Source organism: Hemitrygon akajei, chromosome 12 (assembly GCF_048418815.1).
Source record: "Hemitrygon akajei chromosome 12, sHemAka1.3, whole genome shotgun sequence".
Taxonomy (NCBI): Eukaryota; Metazoa; Chordata; class Chondrichthyes; order Myliobatiformes; family Dasyatidae; genus Hemitrygon; species Hemitrygon akajei.
Window position 1 is genome coordinate 69465638 of NC_133135.1, and position 23201 is coordinate 69488838.

The 23201-nt window shown below is 42.5% G+C and overlaps 1 protein-coding gene across 1 annotated transcript in view; it reads right to left on the reverse strand.

Moving 5' to 3' along the window:
• The window catches only part of clcc1 (chloride channel CLIC-like 1), a 51010-nt gene that overhangs the window by 11725 nt on the left and 16084 nt on the right, over positions 1 to 23201 (reverse strand). The window contains exons 4-7 of the mRNA XM_073063426.1: positions 22860 to 22970; positions 18159 to 18377; positions 3671 to 3799; positions 2659 to 2758 (exon numbers count right to left, since the gene is read on the reverse strand). Of these exons, the coding sequence (XP_072919527.1) occupies positions 2659 to 2758; positions 3671 to 3799; positions 18159 to 18377; positions 22860 to 22970 (559 nt within the window). The remainder of the gene's footprint in view (positions 1 to 2658; positions 2759 to 3670; positions 3800 to 18158; positions 18378 to 22859; positions 22971 to 23201) is intronic.

The window sequence follows — 23201 nt, forward strand, 5'->3', positions numbered from 1 at the left end:
TGATTTAGAGACTGAAGTTTGTATTATGTTCATTGTGACCTTACGAAGGTCAAGCGGGGAGTGTGCTGCCTTTATGGCAGTTATTTAGTTTATAATATTTTCGCTTAGTAATTTGTTAGCATTTTTTAGTTAAAGTTAGGATTGTTTAAGTAAATTCATTTGTCTGTAATATATCGCGGCTGCGATCACATCACATCCAGTTTCGCCGCGTCTTGTGGGAAAATACCGGTTCGGGATAAACGCAAGGGTGGGGGGTGCTCACATGTGGCGCCACAGCGCTAGTTAAGTTTGTTCTCTACGCACCAAAGACACAGTGAAAGCAACGCTGTAAGTCATGAGATAATCGATATGTTGAATTAAAATGTTAACGCCGATTCTGTTAAAAGTAACGACGGTCGATAAGGTTTATGTTTTCGTTAGTTAAAGAGTAGGGATAGTTTGTGTTGAAGTGTATTTAAAGCAGTCAATGGAGCAGGTAGATTCTGACTGTATGCTGCACTTTAATGTAATGTAGTTATTGTAGTTTTACCTTTGCAAGTATTCACAATGTAAATGTGATATTTAGAAGGAAACAAACACTGTACCAATCTTGTATTGTTTTATCAACAGTTTTCACCATACGTTAATGAGAAGAGTGAACAGTAAATGGTTAATCTTACTGCGACCTTGTTTTCATTGACTACGGTTTATCTCGATGTTTAACTCGGCGTTCCGTTACACTCGAGCGAGAACGTTACAATCAGCGTTAACATTTTAATTCAACATATCGATTATCTCATGACTTACAGCGTTGCTTTCACTGTGTTTCTGGTGCGTAGAAAGAAAACTCTGCTTGCGCTGAACTGGCACATGTCAGGCCCCCACCCTTGCGTTTATCCCAAACCGGTATTTTCCCACAAGACGTGGCGAAACCGGATGTGACGTCCTCGCCGCGATATATTACAGACAACGAATTTTACTTAAACAATCCTAACTTTAACTAAAAAATGCTAACACACGAATTACTAAGCGAAAATATTATAAACTAAATAACTGCCATAAAGGCAGTACAAACATCTTCAATAGGTGATGCCTCAAAAGACAGCATCCATAATTAAGGACCAACCAGTTCATGCCCTTTTCTCTTTGCTGACATTAGGGAAGAGGTAACGGAGCCTGAAGTCACACACTCAATATTCTAGGAACAGCTTCTATCCCTACCCCTTCACCATCAGATTTCTAAATGGATCAAGAACATTTTGACTTTGTGCATAACTTATTTCTTGTTGTAAATTATAGTAATTTTTTAAATGTATAGCACTGTACTGCCACTGCAAAAAATAAAATTTCACGTCTCTCCTGCTCTTTGTCGATGGTGGCACCAGCCACCAATGTGACTAACGGCGATGTCCTGCAGACAGTTCATGAAACTACTACTTATTTTAAACATACTTCTACTGCTAATCTGTGTGCAATTGGAGCCTGTAATTTACATTTTGAAGATGTGTTCTTGGGCTGACTGAATGATCTGGTGCTGTTACTGTCTCTGAGGGAGTTTGGTATAGTTGAGGGCAAAGTTGAGAACTGGCTCCATTACTTGGCAACCTTGCTGAATAAAGTGTCGAGCAAGATTTAAATCAATGAGGACAAGAGCAGAAGGTGAGCGGGTGTTCAGTGCTGTCTGCTTGTGTTTGTCCAGCCTCCCTCTCCCTCTCTGACACTGGTGCTGGATAAAGCAGCAGGCATCTTCACTCTTGGGCAAGGTTTCATTGGCACACTTGTGGATTGGACTTGTTTTCAGAGGACTCTGCAGTTGACGTTATATGTGTTTCTAGTTACTCCCTTTTTTTATTGCTATTTTGCATGATTTTGATTGGGGCACTTTGACACGGACTGGCTCTACGGCCTGCAATCAACAAACGACATAGAGTTAACTTGAACTGAACTACTATACAATGACTATGTCAAGGATTCTGTAGTTTGATGTTTAAATATTCTGTGTGTTCTTCGCTTATTTTTGCTGTTAGTGTGATTTGTTCTATCTTTTGCTCAGCGGATGTTTGTTTGTTTTTGAACAGGAGCCAAGGTGTTTCTTTGTTTTGTGGTTCCCTGCGGGAAGACTAAAGTCAGGGTTGTATACTGCATACATACTTTGATGATAAATGTACTTTGAACATTTGATAATAAAATAGGTTCTGATTTTGATCTCAGCCCTAGTGGTCTACCTTTTACTTTGAGCCAATGACCCCCTGGTTCTAGGTTCTTCAGTCAGTGCAAGCATCTTCCCTGCACCCTCCTGGTCTAGCCTTGCAAGAATTTTGTAAATGTTTAATGAATTGTTATTTTTCCACTCAAGTAACTTCACTGCTAACTTTGTTTCATTTAATTCAACAAAATTATCTGAGAACCAATTTATACTTGGTCCTTTAGTCAGATAGCCACCAGTGCACCATTATAACCAAATATTCATAAGTATTACAGCCTCGAATGTTAATTCTGTGAAATAAAGTAATGAAAAGATTTTTTGGTGTCATTGCAGATGTGTATGCTTTATGACTAACGTGACACAACCATATTACATTCTGTAATACTGTCACTCTTAACAAAAGTAAAATCATTAGAGGTATTGCATGAGAATGGGAATCTCTATGACTAAAAGCTTCATTATAAAGTACTCACCAACCAGACTACCTTTCCAATTCATTTTTTCGACCCCTGCACATACAGGTTTATCAAATTCCCACTTGGCTACATTAGCCTGTCGCTTAGCAAAAGCTGTCTGCAAAAATAAAGCACATTGTATTAATCGTAAGATTGTACAATATGCAATTTTTCATCACACAACCAATAGAAGAAGAAAGAAGTATTGATACATGTGCCAGCATTTTCAGATATCCACTTTTTTTGCAAATAATTATTTCCTTATTTTAACATGGACAACATGAAGCATCATCTTTTTCTGATATTTAATTCAAAAGATCATCTCATATCACCTCAGGGACAGATGGTATAAGTCAGTATCCTTACTGTTTCAAAAGGTTGTCTTCAATATAATCTCAGCCACTAATTTATATTTCCTCTTGCATACCTGTCCTACTAACCCAATTTTGAGAATGCTAATACAGTGCCAAATCAACAGAAATTTTGTGCCACCACCAAAATTTGTTTAAACCCAAATGAAGTAATCCTCCTCCAGCAATTGAAATGATGATTAGTAAAGGCATTATATGTTAAAGCCTCTGGAATCCTGTGGACAGGTACAAAGCCTAATAGACAATGACCTGCAAGCTAATCATTCCTTTGGTAAGTACATGAAGATACATGTAAACCAAAAGCATTTTATGAAGAAGCCTCATGAGTCAAACTAATAATTACAAATTAGTTGATAAATAAATGCAAAGTCCCAGTATAAAATGGAATACTGGCTGGCGGCACAGTGATACAACAAGGACAAGGACAGTGGCTCTATCACAGTTCTAGCAACGAGTTCAATACTGACCTAAGGTGCAATCAATGGGAATGTGGGTAGAATGAAATTAGTGCAAATAGGCACTGTTGGTTAGCTTGGGCTCGTTGGGCCAAGAGGTTGTTTCCATGTCGCATGATGCTGTACTTTACACAAATATTTAAAATCAAAATTAAGCAAAATTTTATCAGAAGTTTAAAGAAGCAAAATCATAGCCTTCCATACCTTATACAAATACACCCAGTTCCACCCAAAACTAATCAAAAAGCAGAATAATATGAAATGATAGGGTCGTGTCAAAGATGCCCATGCCAGATGAACAATTGCAATAATACAAAGTATGCAGATCAGGAGCTGAAAAGGAAAGGCAAAAACAATCACTTACAGTCAAAACCAGTAATTCCAGTTAATGCAAAACACTTTTCACTTCACTTGCACTTAATAATAACACATTTCACTGAGAGATTGCAAGGCTATTTCTTATCCTTTGATGAGACTCGATTGTTAGAGTGATTTTTGGGGTTAACACTTGTAGCAAATAACTTTAGCTGACTTAGTCTACTAGCCTTCATATTCAAATATGAATTATCATTATCATTATACTTTATTGTCACCAAACATTTGATACTAGAGCGTACAATCATCACAGTGATATTTGTTTCTGTGCTTCGTGCTCCCTGAATTATGAATTAAATTTAAAATGCAGCTCTGAACAAGGAGTTCCTAAGAACCATGAACCAAGTTAATTGGCAGAACAGGCATGCTGATTTAAATTCATTATTTGTGTGTGTTTAGATGTCTGTAACATAGGTGTGAAGAGGGAAGTGTGTTGGTGGGAAGAACCAGGTATTTGAAACCGTTACATGTAGTTCAAAAGAAGCATTATAAATATGGATCTGTTGGGATTAACCTGAATTTGTCTTTGATCTTCAGCATATCAAATGTTCAGTAGTGTTGGGTCAAGCAGAGTCTCCCTCTTTCTCTCTTGTGACTCCAAGGCTGTCAGCTTATTTGTGATATTTTGTTGAATAAAGAGGCTGCTTCATATCTATCTGTACTTCTCTCTGGTGACTTCATTCATGTAACAACATGGATCATAAAAAGCATGGAAGTCAGGATGAAATGGAACTAGAAAGAGTTAAATTAGATTAGATGAGTGTTGCTTTGAAGCTATGCAACTCATGGCTGTGCTGTCATTACAGTGACTTGAGTAAGTTTGTGCATAACCTTGATTTCCAGCTTAGTTCAGTATTAACCCTGCTAGTAAGATCATTGATAAAAAAATCAACCCTTTGCACAATCACAATAATTGACAATTCTATGAAGAATACACTGCATTATTGGTGGTCATCCATCAGATGAGATAGTACACCAAGACAGACACAGGTTATTGGTTTCTTAGAGGCATTAATGTATTATCCGTATTGTTGAATTTACTCATATGTACAAATGCAGGTGCACAGGTACATTGAAATCACAGGCACATAGTATATAAGCAACTCACAAGAAAAATACAAATTCAATACAAATTATACACAATTCTGACAAGAATACGATTAGGATAGAAAAACAAAGTACACTTTAGTGCAAAATGATTAAAGCGCTCATAGCATTGTTAAACTGTAGGATTAGGGTTTTACCAATTGGTTCAAAAATGAACTAATTGAAGGGAATTAGCTGTTCTTGAACTGGTGGTGAAGGACTTCAAGGCTTCTCTACCTCCTGCCTGATGATAATTACGAGAAGATTACATGAATCGGATGGTGGAGATTTTTGATAGTGGATGTTTCCTTCTTGAACAGTGCCTCCTGTAGAAACTACCAGTGGAGGGGAGGGATGTGCCTGGGATGCATTGGGCAGAATACAATGTGTTCCTGCGACATACATGACCATGATGCAATCAGTCCAGATACCTCCAACAGTACATCTATAGAGGTTTGTTAAGAGTATTCACTGACAAGCCAAACGTTCTATGAAAGATGCTGGTGTGCCTTCTTTGGGATTGCACCTACGTGTTGGCCCAAGACAGATAATCCGATATGCCAACACCCAGGACTTTATAGTTACTGACTCTCTCCACCACCGATGCCCCAGTGTAGACTGGTGCATGTTCACCTCCCGTTTCCTTTCCTGAAATAAACAATCAGCTCTTTAAACAACACACACAAAATGCTGGTGGAACACAGCTGGCCAGGCAGCATCTATAAGGAGAAGCACTGTCGACGTTCTAGATGAAGCCACACTCAGGTTGGAGGAACAACACCTTATATACCAGCTGGGTAGCCTCCAACCTGATGGCATGAACATTGACTTCTCTAACCTCCGTTAATGCCCCTCCTCCCCTTCTTACCCCATCCGATATATTTAGTTTTTTCCCCCCTCCTTTTTTTTCTCTCTTTCTGCCCATCACTCTGCCTGTTCTCCATCTCCCTCTGGTGCTCCCCTCCCCCTTTCTTTCTCCCTAGGCCTCCCGTCCCATGATCCTTTCCCTTCTCCAGCTCTGTATCACTTTCGCCAATCACCTTTCCAACTCTTAGCTTCACCCCACCCCCTCCGGTCTTCTATCATTTTGCATTTCCCCCTCCCTCCCACTACTTTCAAATCTCTTAGTATCTTTCCTTTAACGTCGACAGTGTTTCTCCTTATAAATGCTGCCTGGCCTGCTGTGTTTCACCAGCATTTTGTGTGTGTTGTTTGAATTTCCAGCATCTGCAGATTTCCTCATGTTTGCTCTTTAAAATCAGCTCTTTAGTTTGTTGTCATGTGTACCAAAATACAGTGAGAAGTATTTGTTTGATGCCACCCAGCAGGTCACTCTATACACAAGTACTTCAAAGTAGTAAAAAAGGAAAACAGAATGCAGAGCACTGTTACAGTTGATTTAAGACATCAAGTGTTGTGTTCACTTTTTAGTGTATGATAGGTCCATTCAAGAGTCTGACACAGTGAGTTAGAAGCTCTCAAGTGTTTATTTCTTCTGCCTGATGGGAGAAGGGAGGAGACAATGACCAGCGTGGGAGAGGTTCTTGATTATGTTGGTTGCTTTCCCAAGGCAGTGTCCACAGAGGGAGGTTGGTTTTTGTGATTGACTGGGCTGTGGTCACAATAAGTTCTTACAGTCTGAGGCAGGATAGTTACCATACCAAACTGGGATGCATCCAGATTGGATGCTTTCTATGGCGTATCTGCACAAATTAGTGAGGGTCACTGGGGACATGTTGAACTTCTTTAGCCTTCTGAGGAAGTAAAGATGTCAGTGTGCTATGTTGGTAGCAGCATCCATGTGGTTGGTCCAGGACAAACTCTCAACCCTTTCCACATCAGAAGGATTGAGCTGATGCAGTCAAATGCATGTACTCCACCACACTCCCAGGTCAATGAGCAGATTGTTCTGTTTGCTGACATGCAGCACAGTAACAGGCCCCTCTGCCCACTATGTCTGTGCCGAGCATGACGCCAAGTTAAACTAGTCCCCTCTGCCTGTACATTCGGCACGGATTAGAAGGGCCGAGATGGCCTGTTTCTGTGCTGTAATTGTTATATGGTTATTATCTATATTCATGTGTCTATCCAGAGGCCTCTGAATGCCACTGCCTTATTGGCTTCCAGTACCATTCCTGGCAGCAGATTCCAAGCACCTATCACTTTGTGTGGGGAACCTGCCTTAAACAAATCCTTTAAACTTTCCTCCCCTTCTCTTAAAGCTATGCCATCTAGTATTCAACATTTCTGTTTTGGCTACCTACCTCATCTAGGCCTCTCATAATTTGATAATCTTCTACCAGGTCTCTGGCTCAGCTACTGAAGCTCAGATAAATCAATTCTAGTTTGTCCAATTCTCCTTGTAGCTGATAAACTCAAATCCAAACAGCAGCCTTGTAAATCTCTTCTACACATTCTCCAAAGCTAGAACTGCATGCGATACTCCGTGCATTCTAAACAATGCTTTATACAACACGTTTTCCTGACTCCTATACTCTCTGCTCCTGGTGACGAAAGCACATAGAGCAGGTATGTGACGCTGAGGCTTTATAAAGCAATGGTGAGACCTCACCTTGAGTATTGTGAACAGTTTTGTGTTCCTCATCCAAGAAAAGATGTGATGGCATTGGAGAGGGTTCAGAGAAGGTTCACAAGGATGATTCTGGGAATGAAAGAGAGGCCATATGAGGAATGTTTGATGGCTCTGGGTCTGTACTTGCTGGAATTTAGAAGGATGAAAGGTGATCTCACTGAATCCTTTCAAATGTTGAAAGGTCTTGATAGAGTAGATGTTTCCCATGATGGGGGAGTCTAGGACAAGAGGGCACCATCTCAGGATAGATGGGTGAGTAAAACAGAGATGTGGAGAAATTTTTTCAGCCAGAGAGTGGTGTGTCTGTGAAATTTGTTAACACATGCAGCAGTGGTGGCCAGATTATTGGGTGTACTTAAGGCAGAGATTGATAGGTTCTTAATTGGCCATTGCATCAAAGGTCAGGGGGAGAAGGCTGAGGAGGGGATAAAAAAGGATCAGCCATGATTGAATGGCAAAGCAGATTCGATGGGCCAAAAGGCGTAATTCTGCTCCTATGTCTTATGGTCTTATATGCTATACATCCTCTTTACCACCTTATCTACCGTAGATGTCGGATTATAAGCCGCTACTTTTTCCCCACATTTTGAACAGCTTTGAACTCTGCGGCCTTTAATACGGTGCGGCTAATGCATGATTTTTTTCATGCCGCCAAAAACATTTTGCCTCGTAACAGTAGACCAATAAAATTGATGAGTAGTTCACAGAGGTCCAATGAAATTGTACGATAAATCAAGCGCACTTTCACAATTAAATTATTGTAAATCAGTCATTTGTACTCACCCTCATCAACATGGAAAACACTCGAAGAAAAGCATTGTGCTGCCTTTATGGCAGTTATTTAGTTTATAATATTTTCGCTTAGTAATTCATTTTCTAGTTAAAGTTAGAAGTGTTTTAACTATATTTGTTTTCTGTACTACATCGCGGGATGCTATGACGTCACACCCGGTTTCGCGGTGTCTTGTGGGAAAAATGCCAGTTTGCGATAAACGGGAAGGAGGGGGGGAGCGCATTACGCGAGCGGCATTGGATCTGAGCGAACGCTGCTTTTAAGTTAAAGGCGATCAATAACTTTTCCTGGTAGGCTGCAGTATATATATTTTTTACCAGTCGTTAGGAGATATTGGAATGTTGTTCAGTAAAAAAGTATACGCAACGTATATTTAAAAGTAGCCGCGTTACAGGCACGGTTCGAAAAAAAGCATTTGCAATATGTATTTGTTTATGTTACCATATGGATTTAATTAAAAGTTAAAAAATCCTCACGTGTATTATCTTTCTGTGTAAATATCTCATATTACAACATGGGACACCTGCGGCCAAAAATCCGGTGCGGCCTGTACAAGTAAAAAATTGATTTTCTTTCTAAAATTAGAGCCAGCGGCTTTTAATCAGGTGCGCTCTGTAGTCCGGAATCTACGGTACTTGCATTGCCACTTCCAGGGAGATATGAATTTGTACCCCAAGATACATCAATGCTGTTAGGAGTCCTGCCATTAACTGTACACTTTCTGCTTACATTTGACTTCCCGAAGTGCAACAGGTCTTATGTTCCACGGGTGGAGGATCAGCAGGTGCCTCTGGCTCGTCCAGATGCGTGTTGACACACTCATGGTCATGTTGCATCGCCGGAGCATGGTAGAGAATCTTCCATATCTCAGCGGGCAGTTTAAGGCAAACTGCCAAAATACGTTCAGATTTACCCCCTATTGGTTGTTGACTTCAGAAGGAGTAGCGGACCGCATGACCCCATCTACATCAGTGGTCGCAGGTGGAACGGGTCAAAAGCTTTAAGTTCCTCGGGGTGAATATCACAAATGACTTGACTTGGTCTAACCAAGCAGAGTCCACTGCCAAGAAGGCTCATCAGTGCCTTTACTTCCTGAGAAAGCTGAAGAAATTTGGCCTATCACTAATTTTTATAGATGTATCATAGAAAGCATTCTTCTAGGGTGCATCACAACCTGGTATGGAAGTTGTCCTGTCCAAGACCAGAAGAAGCTGCAGAAGATTGTGAACATAGCCCAGCACATCACACAAACCAATCTTCCATCCTTGGACTCACTTTACACCGCACGCTGTCAGAGCAGTGCTGCCAGGGTAATCAGGCCCATCCAGCCAACACACTTTTTGTCCCTCTTCCCTCCGGGAGAAGGTTCAGGAGCTTGAAGATTTATATGGCTAGATTTGGGAACAGCTTCTTTCCAACTGTGATAAGACTGCTGAACGGATCCTGACCCAGATCTGGGCAGTACCTTCCAAATATCCGGACCTGACTTGCACAACCTTACTTCCCCTTTTCTATTTTCTAATTATGATTTATAATTTAAATTTTTTATTAAATTTACTTTGATTTGTACTTCAGGGAGCGCGAAGCGCAGAATCAAATATTGCTGTGATGATTGTACGCTCTAGTATCAACTGTTTGGTGACAATAAAGTATTACCTATGATAAAAGTCTTTTCTCCCTGTACCAAAATGCGGAATGGGCTTTGTAAGGAGACGTTTGTGTGCACCATGGTAGATGAAAACAAACGACACAGAATGTAGGTCAATAGGAACCCAAGAGTGCTTTACACCACGATGGGAGGTAGGAATAGGTGAAGAGGAATTGAATTGACCAAGGAGTGTGGAATGCTGTTGAGAGACTGATTGAGCAGTTGTGGTGTCAGGAATGAAATCACCTGGCACTTGTAACGGCTGTCTGCGTACCCACTCAGCCACAGATGACTGTAGGTCCTTTTGGAGCTGTTCTGAGCCCCAGCAGGACCCATGGGAGATTATCACACCAACACTCATCAGTCAGGGAAGCGCTCAGAGCAACTCTTACGGAACGATGAAACTGCTCGCATAAGTCATTGAACAGCTAGTGATACACCATGGTGTGATGTAGCAACGCCGAGTTCTGGGCCATTACAGCCCAAAGGTTTGACATGAATTGGGGACTGTGGTCAGAGGAAGTACCAGATGTGGTGCCAATCCAGGTGTTGATGAACACCCGAGCCACGTCTGCAGCTGTTGTCGATGCTGGGGGGACAAGCTCTGGCCACCCAGTGGTACAGTCCACCACGGTAAGGGGGGAGAGGACCAAGAAGGTCCACATTGACATGGTCAAACCGTCGCACAGGGACCTTAAAAGGTGCCAATGGTGCCAGAACACGATGGTTAATTTTTGCCCACTGGCACTCCACATAGGCTGCAGTTCAATCACTCATATCCTTTCAAAGGCTGTGCCACACAAACTTTAGTGCAACCAGTTTCTGTGAGGCCATAAGAGACCATGTACGGAGTCAAAAACTGTCCACCTCCAGTCTGAGGACACGATGGGATGAGGGCGACTGGTTGAGACATCGCACAGGAGAGAAATCCCAAATACCCTGAACTTATGTCAGGCAACTACAGACCTGTGACTGCTGTACAATAAGCCTGGACCTCTGGGTCTGCAGTTTGGTAGGCTGCCATGTCGGTATAGTCAACCCCTATGTGTATGACCTGAACGGCTGGCTGTGAGAGCTGATCAGCCACAGCATCATTTTCCCCCTAGCTACATTGTGAACTCGGATACGTAGGCCAGGTGGCATTACTGCTGTAAGGACCAAGGGTCTGATATTTTGGTCATCATGTGCACGAGGGGTTTGTGGTCAACGGACACTGTGAGATGGTGATCCTCTAGAAGAAAACAAAAACAGCAGACAGCCAGATGGAGACTACAAAGCTCACAGTCAAACGTGCTGTACTTGCTTTCGGGGGGTCAGCGCTGGTGGATGAAGAAGGCGAGCAGCTGCCATGTGCTTCTGATCAATGTCCCATTAGTCTGGATCCTGCTCCAGTGAGGTTTTGTTGCTCTTTGCCTTCTCATCAATAGACAATGCAGGCAGCACACTCACCTGATCATCCATGTCACACAGAAAGAGTCGCCCTGAAAGGGTGTGTGTAATAGATGACCCTGGCAGCTGGAACCCTATGTCCTGATGTGCTGGCACTGTCAAAGCTGCAAGGTGGTTGGCACTTCCTAGCATTTATACCAAAGTGAGCCTGGTAAAAACACAGACCTGGCGTAGTCTGCTTTGCAGCATTAGTTAACATTCTGCTTCATGTACTTACGTTGGAGGCCTTGCTGACTGGACTTACTGAGGCAGGGAAATGAGGAGGAATTATGCACCGCCGCCTGGCCGAGTGTAGGCTATCAGCCATTATAGTCCTTCACGGGTTCATTAGCAAGGGCTATGCAAACTGGATCAGGCATTTGCTGCATGAAGAGCTCTTTAAAAATGAAACAAGGATGGTGATTTCCCAGGAGAGACACAGCATGTGATCCATTAGCTCCGAAGGCTTAGCATTGCTGAGACCAGGCAAGGAGAGCAACTGTTTGGCGCACTCACACTCTGATGGTCCAAAAATCTGTGACTTTTCACCGACCAATATTTATTGTGTTCAGGCGGATGTTCTTGTAGCTGTAGAATTACTGAACAACATTACTGAGTCATGATGATTTCTTGCAGTGTGAGCAAATACGAGGAAATCTGCAGATGCTGGAAATTCAAACAACAACACACACAAAATGCTGGTGGAACACAGCAGGCCAGGCAGCATCTATAGGGAGAAGCACTGTCGACGTTTCGGGCCGAGACCCTTCGTCAGGACTAACTGAAAGGAGAGATACTAAGGGATTTGAAAGTAGTGGGGGGAAGGGGAAATGCAAAATGATAGAAGACCAGAGGGGGTGGGATGATCCAACGGGATCCCACTACCAAGCACTACCACTACCCTTTCTGCTTTCCGCAGGGATCGCTCCCTACGCGACTCCCTTGTCCACTCGTCCCCCCCCATCCCTTCCCACCGATCTCCCCCCGGCACTTATCCTCGTAAGCGGAACAAGTGCTACACCTGCCCTTACACTTCCTCCCTCACCACCATTCAGGGCCCCAGACAGTCCTTCCAGGTGAAGTGTCACTTCACCTGTGAGTCGGCTGGTGTGGTATACTGTGTCCGGTGCTCCCGGTGTGGCCTTTTATATATTAGTGAGAACCGACACAGACTGGGAGACCATTTCGCTGAACACCTACGCTTGGTCCGCCAGAAAAAGCAGGATCACCCAGTGGCCACACATTTTAATTCCACATCCCATTCCCATTCTGATATATCTATCCATGGCCTCCTCTATTGTCAAAATGAATCCAAACTCAGGTTGGAGGAACAACACCTTATATACCGGCTGGGTAGCCTCCAACCTGATGGCATGAACATTGACTTCTCTAACTTCCGTTGATGCCCCTCCTCCCCTTCTTACCCCATCCCTGACATATTTTGTTGTTTGCCTGTTCTCCATCTCCCTCTGGAGCATCCCCCCACCCTCCTTTCTTTCTCCCAAGGCCTCCCATCCCATGATCCTTTCCCTTCTCCAGCTCTGTATCACTTTCGCCAATCACCTTTCCAGCTCTTAGCTTCATCCCACCCCCTCCGGTCTTCTCCTATCATTTCGCATTTCCTCCACCCCCCACTACTTTCAAATCTCTTACTATCTTTCCTTTCGGTTAGTCCTGACGAAGGGTCTCGGCCCGAAACGTCGACAGTGCTTCTCCTTATAGATGCTGCCTGGCCTGGTGTGTTCCACCAGCATTTTGTGTATGTTGTTCTTGCAGTGTGAATTGGGCCTCAGCTTGTACAAACCAAGCAACTGTATTTTGCTCCCAAAACACCGGTAGTTTTAATGTGACTGAGTTAGCTGCCATGTTCAATAACTCTGGAATTGTCCTAGAGCACTGGGATCACCAGTGAAGGATGTCACATATAAAATGGTGTGAGGTGTTTAATAAACACTGTAACATATTTTATTGAACTCCAAAACGTGAACAGAAAGTGTGCTTAAACCTTTATGTTATTACAGCATCACGTCTGACCAACTTCTTAAAGTGAAACCCTAACTCAATGTCGGTGGTTGTGAATTATGTACATTTCCTCCAATTACATTACCCTACAACTTCAAAAGAGTCACAACAACAGAAGAAAAAAAAACAACTAAACTTAACGTTTATTCCAGTTGAAGGAAATATAGTCTGACATAGTGCTAGGGTTGTTCAGATTGGTTCAGATACTGCTGGCAGCGGGAAAGAGGCTGTGTTGTTGAATCTTGAGATGTGGGCCTTCTGGTTCCTATACCTCCTGCCTGATGGCAGCAAGCAGAAGAGGCAACGACCCGGATGGTGAGGGCCCTTAGTAATGAATGTTACCTTCCTGAGACATCAGCTCTTGTGTTGTACCGAGGATGGAACCGGCTGAGTCCACTACTCTGGACAGTGTCTTCCACTGCTGTGCATCCCAGGCTGTGATATGACCAGTCCATATCCTTCCAATCCCTGCACATTAAACACTTCTATCATATCTGCCTCCACCACCACCTCTGCCAGAGCCTTTCAGGCACTCACCACTCTCTGTATAAACGAACTTCCCCCAACATCTCTCTGAACCTTCCTCTTCAACTTAAATACATTCTCCCTAGTAGTTCAAAGTAAAATTTATTATCAAAGTACGTATGTGTCACTACATATAACACAGAGATTCTTTTTTTTGAGGTCATACATTAGCAAATCTATAAAACAATTTCTGTAAACAGACTGTGCAAACGTAGATGCAAATAAATAGCATGGCCTGGGGGTGGGGGGGGGGGGGGGGTGAGGATCTTTGATCTTGGATGCTGTTTTTCTACACGACATAGATGTGTTCTATGGTTGGGAGCACTTTATCCGGATGTAATGGGACAAAGCAACTACCTTTTGTAGGATTTTCTACTCAAAAAGGCATTGGTCTTCCCGTACCAAGCTGTGAAGCAGCCAGTCAGCACCACAAATCGATAGAAATTTGCCAAGGTTTTCAAAGACATTCTGGACCTCCGCAGACTCCTGAGGAAGTAGAGGTGTTGTTGTGCTCTCTCACAATAATATTTATATGATGGATCCAGGACAGTCACTATCACTCTGAGATAGTGACACCCAGGAATTTTAAGTTACTGACACTCTCCACCTCTGATCAGATGATTAAGGCTCATGGATCTGGTTTCCCTCGCCTGAAGTCGACACTCAGTTCCTTGGTCTTATTGACATTGAGTGAGGGTTGTTATTACACCACTCAGACAAGTTTTCAATGTCCTTCCTATATGCTAATTCATCATCCACTTTGATACAGCCCACAACAGTGGTATCATCAGCAAACTTGTGTACGATATTGGATCTGTACTTAGCCACATGGTCGTAGGTGTAAAGTGAGTAGAGCAGTAAGTACATATCCTTGCGGTGCTCATTTGCCAATGGAGACTGTGGAGGAGATGTTTTTGCCGATTCAAACTGGCTGGGGTCTACAAGTGAAGAAATCCAGTATCCAATTGCACAAGGGGTTATTGAGGCACAGGTCTTGGAGTTTACTGATTAGTCTTGAGGGAATAACTGCCAAGCTGTAATCACTAAAGAACATCCTGATGTATGTATCTTTGCTGTCCAGATGTTCCAGGGTTGTGTGAAGAGATAAAGGGATAGCATCTGCTGGTAGGCAAATTGGAGCCGATCCAAGTCACCATTCAGACAGGAGCTGATATGCTTCAACACCAGCCTCTCAAAACACTTCATCACTGTGGATGTAAGTGCACTGGGTGAGTCATTTAGACAGGTTACCACATTCTTCTTGGGCACTGGTACGACTGAAGCAGGTGGGTAGCACACACTGCAGCAGCGAGAGGTTGAGGATATCCATGAGCACACCGGCCAACTGGTCGACACAGGTCCTCGGCCAGGAACTCCATTGAGACCAGATGCTTTCCCTAGTATTACCCTCTATTCCAAGCAACATTCTGGTAAACCTCTTCTGAACTCTCCCCATAGCTTCCATATAATAGGGTGACCAGAAATAAATGCAAAACAGGCAGTCCCTGAGTTACGAACCTCCGACTTACGGACAACTCGTACTTATGAACTGAGGAAGGAGAACGCCTTCCGCCATTTTAAGTCAGATCGCGACGTCGTCCACCATTTTAAGTCATTGCCGTTGACACTGTGTTGAGTGTTTGACTTGGTATTTGGCTAAAATTTTTCTTAGTAAGATTCACCCTGACCCTGCCCACCCCCCCCAACCGTTCCGGTCAGCTGGTGGCGCAGTGAGATCAGCACCGGGCTGGAGAACGGAGGTTCCCGAGTTCGATCCAATGACAGACCGCTCCCGTGCCTGGTTGATGTCGATCCAGTGACTCTCGTACCATCTGTGCCAGGTTGATTTCGAGCTTGCAACTCGACCTCGTAAAAAAAAAACACTGCCACCTCCAGTTTAAATTCCCACGCGGAATATTGTGGAGGATCAAATACCCAAACCCAGCACAGCCCCCACTTGTCCCATTTAGCCTGTCTCAGTGCGGTGGTCCTTAGGACCCAGCGGACCTCGGGAGCCGGCGCAGCTCAGGACTCGCCGCACACAATGTTTCTGTTCCATTGACGGGAAGCGATCATGATTGAAAATAAAGTGGAAATAATAAAGCGTTTGGAAAGAGGTGAAACGCCATTGGTCATTGGAAAAGCGTTAGGCTACAGTCGGTCAACGATCGGAACAATTTTAAAGGATAAAATGAGTATAATGGAGCATTTGAAAGGCCCTGCCCCGATGAAAGCGACAATTATTACTAAGCAACGCAGTGGTTTAATTATCAGAATACATACGTTTCTTAAGTGTTTCATACACATAGAAAGGTAAAATATATACTATATACTAAGACAAACGTTTGACTGACGCTAAATAATACCAGATGTACTTGTTCTGACTTACATACAAATTCGACTTAAAGACAGACACAGGAACAGAACTTGTACGTAACCCGGGGACCGCCTGTACTCTAATAAAGTTGAATATGACATCTTTACCACCCCATCAATTTGTGCAGCTACTTTCAGGAAACCATGTATTTGGACCCTAAAGTTCCTTGGTACATCAGTTCTATTGAGGGTCCTGCCATTAACTGTGTACTTTGCTACTTCTCTGCCCAAATCTGCAACCGAGCTATATCTGCGGTATCCTTTGGCAACCTTCTTCATTATTCAGTGTCACCAACCTTTGCGTCATCTGCAAAATTACTAATCCGTCAACCCATATTTTCATCCAAGTCATTTGTATGTGTCACAAACAGCCGACAGCCCAGTATGGATTCCCGAAGAACAGCTCTAGTCATGTACCTCCAGCCAGGATAAGACCTATCAAGCACTACCCTCCACCTTCTATGGGCCATCGGATTTGGAACCCAAACGACCAAGTCACCGTGGATCGCCTGCATCTGAATATTTGATTACATTACTGTTGTGTTTTGGGGTAAGATTTGACCTCAGCAAGTGTCAAGTTATATGTTAGTAGTGCTCACTGCACATCTGAAAGGCATACAGGTATATTTAATATAGTCAATGAAATAACCCATTGTAACATTAGAGAGCACAATGCATAGTGATATTATAAGCAGGCTTGTATACAGGGATAACTTCCCAGCTCAGTTTAAAACAGTACAACATGATTTATTACACTAAGATGACAGATGCAAATGTCTTAAAACACCTAATCCGCAGGATACTATTTCTAATTCCAGTACTCCCTCGAAGCTGCACTGGAGCAAGAGTTTGGAATTATGTGGTCAAGTCTTTTTTCTGTTCTCTCACGTCTCTTTTTTCTTTTCAAAGTGGCTGGGGTCATGTTGGACTCCGTGATCTACAGTTCAAGCTCAAGCTCCATTTGTTTCCATGGGCAGTGAATTCTTGCTTTCAGACTTGCTGAGTGGCTTGGCGTTTCGATATTTCAAGCTGCAGCCTGGAAGGTGAGTGCCTTTGGGGTCTGGCCCCGTGGACGACCTGATTCAGCAACTGAAGTGTCGCGGGAGATGGAAACATCAGGACAGCAGCTTGTGTGTGTTGCAGTAGAAAGGAGGCCCGTGTACTCAAGTGAAGCCTCTCTTGATGGTGAGTGAGAGTCTGTTGGTCCTCGAGTCGGGGAACTTGGACAAGTGACGCTGTAGATTATAACATCAAAACAGAGAGCTGTTGGTCTCCCCGTTCACTGTGGCAGAAGCGATATCTCTCTCTATTTTACGAGTGGGAGAGACAGTCTGTCTGAGACGTCAAAGTGCCGGGATGGTCAGTAGTTTTTGATAGACTCTAAATCATAATCCCTGGAGGCTTTGCTATTGCTTGCATGGTGGCTGGTGGGAGGTTGATGCTTTTGCTGGAGTGAGTGGGGGGAGGGGAGAGGGTGGGGTTGATGTTTTTGCTGCTGCCTGGGGGAGAGGGGGCTTTGAGGTCCTAATGCTTTCTGTCATTCATTCTTCCTGCTTCATGGATGTTTGAAAAGAGTAAGAATTTCAGGTTGTACACTGTATACATTCCCTGATATTAAATTGAACTATTAAGTCTTAAGAGTGGGATCCAAACCTACACCTCTTCAGGTATTACCAACTAGGCCATGTTTGATATTTGTATGACTGCAAAGCAACATTCAACACTATTCAACTCATGAATAATTCATGCAAAATCATAACAAAACTAATGATCATGAAATATTTTTGGTTTATAAACTAATAAATTTCAAGTTATTTTTAATACGAATTTAAAAAAAGTTTCTCACCTGAAGTACTGTAGGGAGATCCACTCCAAATTGGTTCTCAAACTTCCATTTCCAAACTTCAGGATCATGATGCTTAAAATTAATCAGAAGTTTACTAAGTGCATCATCCAAAGGACCAGACTTCCATGGTTTACCACTGAGAAACATCTTTATCTCATTCACATCATGCTTTGTAACATAAACCTCTGCATCATAATGAACTTCGTTTTCATCATCAGGCTAAAGAGAAAACATGAAAAATGTAAGGATTTTTAAATTTTTAATTGCAGCAATATTAGAAAGCATGGAAAAAAATCACAGAAAAATGTGTGACTCATTTTATAAAGATATTCTGACATATTTATTAATTTGTGGAGGAAAATATATCTGATCCAGGATTTATGGAAACAATTTCCCTCTGCTCTATCAGAGAGAAATTGAATGACAGATTAAAGAAGGTCCCTCATTTAATCTCAAGAAGTCATTAATCAGTTCTACCTTGACATCGTTCTCCCTTCTTCCATAAACTTCCCTTGGCTCAATATTTAGTTTCTTTTTCCTAATCCAATATTATTTCTTCCTCTACACAACATGCAATATGCAAATTATTTACAACACTATAAATAACTTGAATAATACAGAACACTGAATCCCGTTTTATGTCCCTTCCTCCTACCACTATACAGTAAAACAACTGCTAGGCCAAAACTTATCTACCATTTGCTGTTTTTAATCTAATTGCATTTCAATATTGCTTCAGGTAAATACTGAAAGCCAAAACCAAGAGGAAAGAAAGGGAAAGAAATTATCAGGATTAGCTTGCAGGTGGCTCTGTTTAAAGTATCAGCAATGGATCATGACCACAGGAATAACAAAACTTACAATGATTAGTATAAGTGTATCTTAAAAGGCTTTAGAATAACAGTCCGACCAAGCTGCTGTGAAGTGCTGAAGAATTACAATAATAGCAAACCATAAAGTCACTCACAAGGAAGCATGCTGCATTCAATAACATTTTGATTGTAATTCCTCAGCACTTCACAGCAGCTTGCTCCAATAGTTATTCTAAAGCCTTTTAAGATGCACTTGTACTTATCATCATAAATTTTATTGTAGAACTCCAAATTTCATTGTAAATATACCCATACACATGGTATTTCCACATACCATCCTGGCAATTCATTAGCCTTTCTCCCATTTCCTCATAGCTATCTTACTTACACCCTCATGGAAATGCATGTGATTGATGGTGACTTGGCCATTTGGACTGAGAATTAGCTTGCCCACACGAGGTAGAGGTCAGACTCACATGTCAGCTGAATTGTCCTCAACGCTTTAGGAATGTAGCTTACAATCAGAATCAGATTTAATAATACTGGTATAAGTTGTGAAATTTGTTAACTCTGTGGCAGCAGTACAGTACATGATAATAGAGAGAAAAATCTGTGAATTACAGTAAATAATGGTTAAATAAGTAGTGCAAAAATTAGGAAATAAAGAAGTCACGAGGTAGTGTTCATGAGTTTAATGTCCATTCAGAAATCAGATGGTAGAGGGGAAGAAGCTGTTCCTGAATCATTGAGTCAGTGCCTTCAGGCCTCTATACTCCTTTCTGTTGCGAGCAATGAGAAGCGGGTAGGTTAAGGGTGGTGGGGGTCCTTAATGATGGATGCCACTTTTCTGAGGCACTGCTCCTTCAAGATGTCCTGAATACTACGGAGGCTAGGGCCGATGATGGAGCTGACTAATCTTACAACTCTGCAGCTCACTTCAATCCCGTACAGTAGCCTCGCCCACCCCCAGACCAGACGGTGATGCAGCCAGTAGAAACTTGTGGTGTTGTTGGTGATGTACCAAATCCCCTCAAACTCCTAATGAATAATAGCCAACACGAGGAAATCTGCAGATGCTGGAAATTCAAGCAACACACACAAAATGCTGGTGGAACACAGCAGGCCAGGCAGCATCTATAGGGAGAAGCACTGTCGACCAAGACCCTTCGGGCCAAGACCCTTCGTCAGGACTAACTGAAAGGTAGTACGAGATTTGAAAGTAGGAGGGGGAGGGGAAAATGCAAAATGATAGAAGACCAGAGGGGGTGGGGTGAAGCTGAGAGCTGGAAAGGTGATTGGCGAAAGGGATACAGAGCTGGAGAAGGGAAAGGATCATGGGATGGGAGGTCTAGGGAGAACGAAAGGGGAAGGGGAACACCAGAGGGAGAAGGAGAACAGGCAGAGTGATGGGCAGAGAGAAAAAAAAGGGGGGGAGAAAAATTAAATATATCAGGGATGGAGTAAGAAGGGGAGGAGGGGCATTAACAGAAGTTAGAGAAGTCAAGGTTCATGCCATCAGGTTGGAGGCTACCCAGCCAGTATATAAGGTGTTGTTCCTCCAACCTGAGTGTGGCTTCATCTTGCCCTGTCTTGCCTTCTTTATAGCTACATCAATATGTTGAGTCCAGGTGAGGTTGTCCAAGATCTTGATGCCCAGGAACTTAAAATTGCTCTCTCTCCACTTCTGACCCCTCTCAGAGGACTCGTGTGTATTCCTTCATCTTACCCTTTCTGAAGTCCACAATCAGTTCTTCGGTATTACTGGTACTGAGTGCAAGGTTGTTGCTGCAATACCACTCAACTAGGTGGAATATCTTATTCCTATATGCCCTCTTGTCACCACCTGAGATTCCGTCAACTATAGTTCTGCCAGCAAATTTATAGATGGCATTTGAGCTGTGCCTAGCCACACAGTTATGGCTATAGAGAGAGTAGAGAAGTGGGCTAAAGCACACATTCCTGAGATGCGCCCGTGTTCATTGTCAGCGAAGTGGAGCTATTATTTCCAAGCTGTACAGATTGTGGTCTTCCGGTAGGAATTCAAGGACCCAGTTGCAGACAGAGGTACAGAGGCCCAGGCGTTGAAGCTTTTTGATCAGAATTGTAGGAATGATGGTGTTAAATGATGAGCTGTAGTCAATAAACAGCATCATGACATAGGTATTGTCCAGATGCTCCAAGGCCGCGTGGAGAGCCAATGAGATGGCATCTGCTGTAAACCTATTATGGCAATAAGCAAAATGCAGTGGGTCCAGCTCCTTGCTGAGGCAGGAGTTTATTCTAGCCATAACCAACCTCTCAAAGCACTTCATCACTGGATAGAGAGGAACAGATGTAAGTTGCTTACTTCAATTTCCAGAAGGCATTCGATAAGGTGCCACATAAAAGACTTATCTATAAGGATACACTGAATTGGGGGTGATGTTTTAGCATGGATAGAGGATTGATTAACCAATAAAAGCAGGGTGTTGGGATACATGAGCGTTACTCTGGTTGGCAATCAGTGGTGAGCGGTGTGCCGCAGGGGGTGGTGCTGGGCCTGCATCCGTTCACGACATACATTAACGATCTGGAAGAGGGGACTGAGTGTACTGTACCTACGTTTGCTAATGATACTAAATTGAGAGGAAAAATAAACTGTGCAGGGATACAGAGAGTCTGCAGAGAGATATAGATAGGTTACATGAGTGGGCAGGGGTCTGGCAGATGGAGTACAATGTTGGTAAATGTGAGGTCATCCACTTTGGAAGGAAAAATGGAAGAACAGATTATTATTTAAATGGTAAAAGATCACAGCATGCTGCTATACAAAGGGACTTGGGAGCGCTTATGCATTAAACACAAAAAGTTGGTTTGCAGGTGCAGCAGGCTATCAAGAAGGCAAATGAAATGTTGGCCTTCATTGCTAAAGGGGTTGAAGTTAAGAGCAGGGAGGTTATGCTGCAACTGTACAGGGTACTGGTGAGGCCGTACCTGGAGTACTGCGTGCAGTTTTGGTCTCCTTACTTGAGGAAGGATATACTGGCTTTGGAGGCAGTGCAGAGGAGGTTCACCAGGTTGATTCCAGAGATGAAGGGGTTAGCCTATGAGGAGAGATTGAGTCGTCTGGGACTGTACTTGCTGAAATTCAAAAGTATGAGAGGAAACCTTTAGAGAGACATATAAAATTATGAAAGGGATAAATAAGATAGTGGCAGGAAAGTCGTTTCCACTGGTAGGTGAGACTAATACTAAGGGACATAGCCTCAAGATTCGAGGGAGTAAATTTAGGATGGAAATGATGAGTTACTGCTTTTAAGGCTACCTCAGTAAGTATATTTAAGACAAGGTTGGATAGATTTTTGCATAGTAGGGGAATTAAGAGTTATGGGGAAAAGGCTGGTAGGTGGAGATGAGTCCATGGTCAGTTCAGCCATGATCTTATTGAATGGCGGAGTAGCCTTGACGGGCCAGATGGCCGACTCCTGCTCCTATTTCTTATGTTTTTATGTGAGTGCTACTGAACGATGTTCACTGCAGGTTCTGCAGAGAGTTGCCACAACACATTTACAGTTAAGGAATAAGTGTTTTAAAACATCTTGCTAAAGTATTTGCCATAATTTTGGATTGACATTCTTCCAGGCTCTATCCATAATGATTAATGAGAACCTGCTCTACCTGCAATAGCTGCATAACCCTAAAAACTGTTTCCAAATAGCTAAAATGAGGAGCTCAGACATGAAAACTGTAAAGTAACTCCAATTTTTAGCTGTCATCTAGGAAATGCAAACTTAATCCTGAAACTCACAGTTTTGAATCAACAACAAATGAATATTAACTTTAGTTGTAATAATGTACTGTAATGATGAAATAAAACTGTTGCCAAGTATCTTGTTATTGGAATACTTACCAAATTTAATCTTTCAATCTCTAGCAGCAGTTTATTGAGATATCTTTTAAAAACAGGATTGCAACTGATTCCTGATGCTTCAGCTGATTTTACATTTTTAATTTCTTCCAACTGTTCAAATAAAAAGACATTCATCTATTACACTTTCCACAGCAAACTTGCTTTAACAATAAAATGTAAATGGAGCAAAAATCACACACCAAAAGAGGTAATAACAATTGGTATCCTGAAATACGAATCAAAATTCACATTACATACCAACTCAATACTCTGACTTTATCTTGCACTAATATTAAAAGTACAGTAGATTCTGGTTAGTTGAGACAAATCGGGACCAGTATA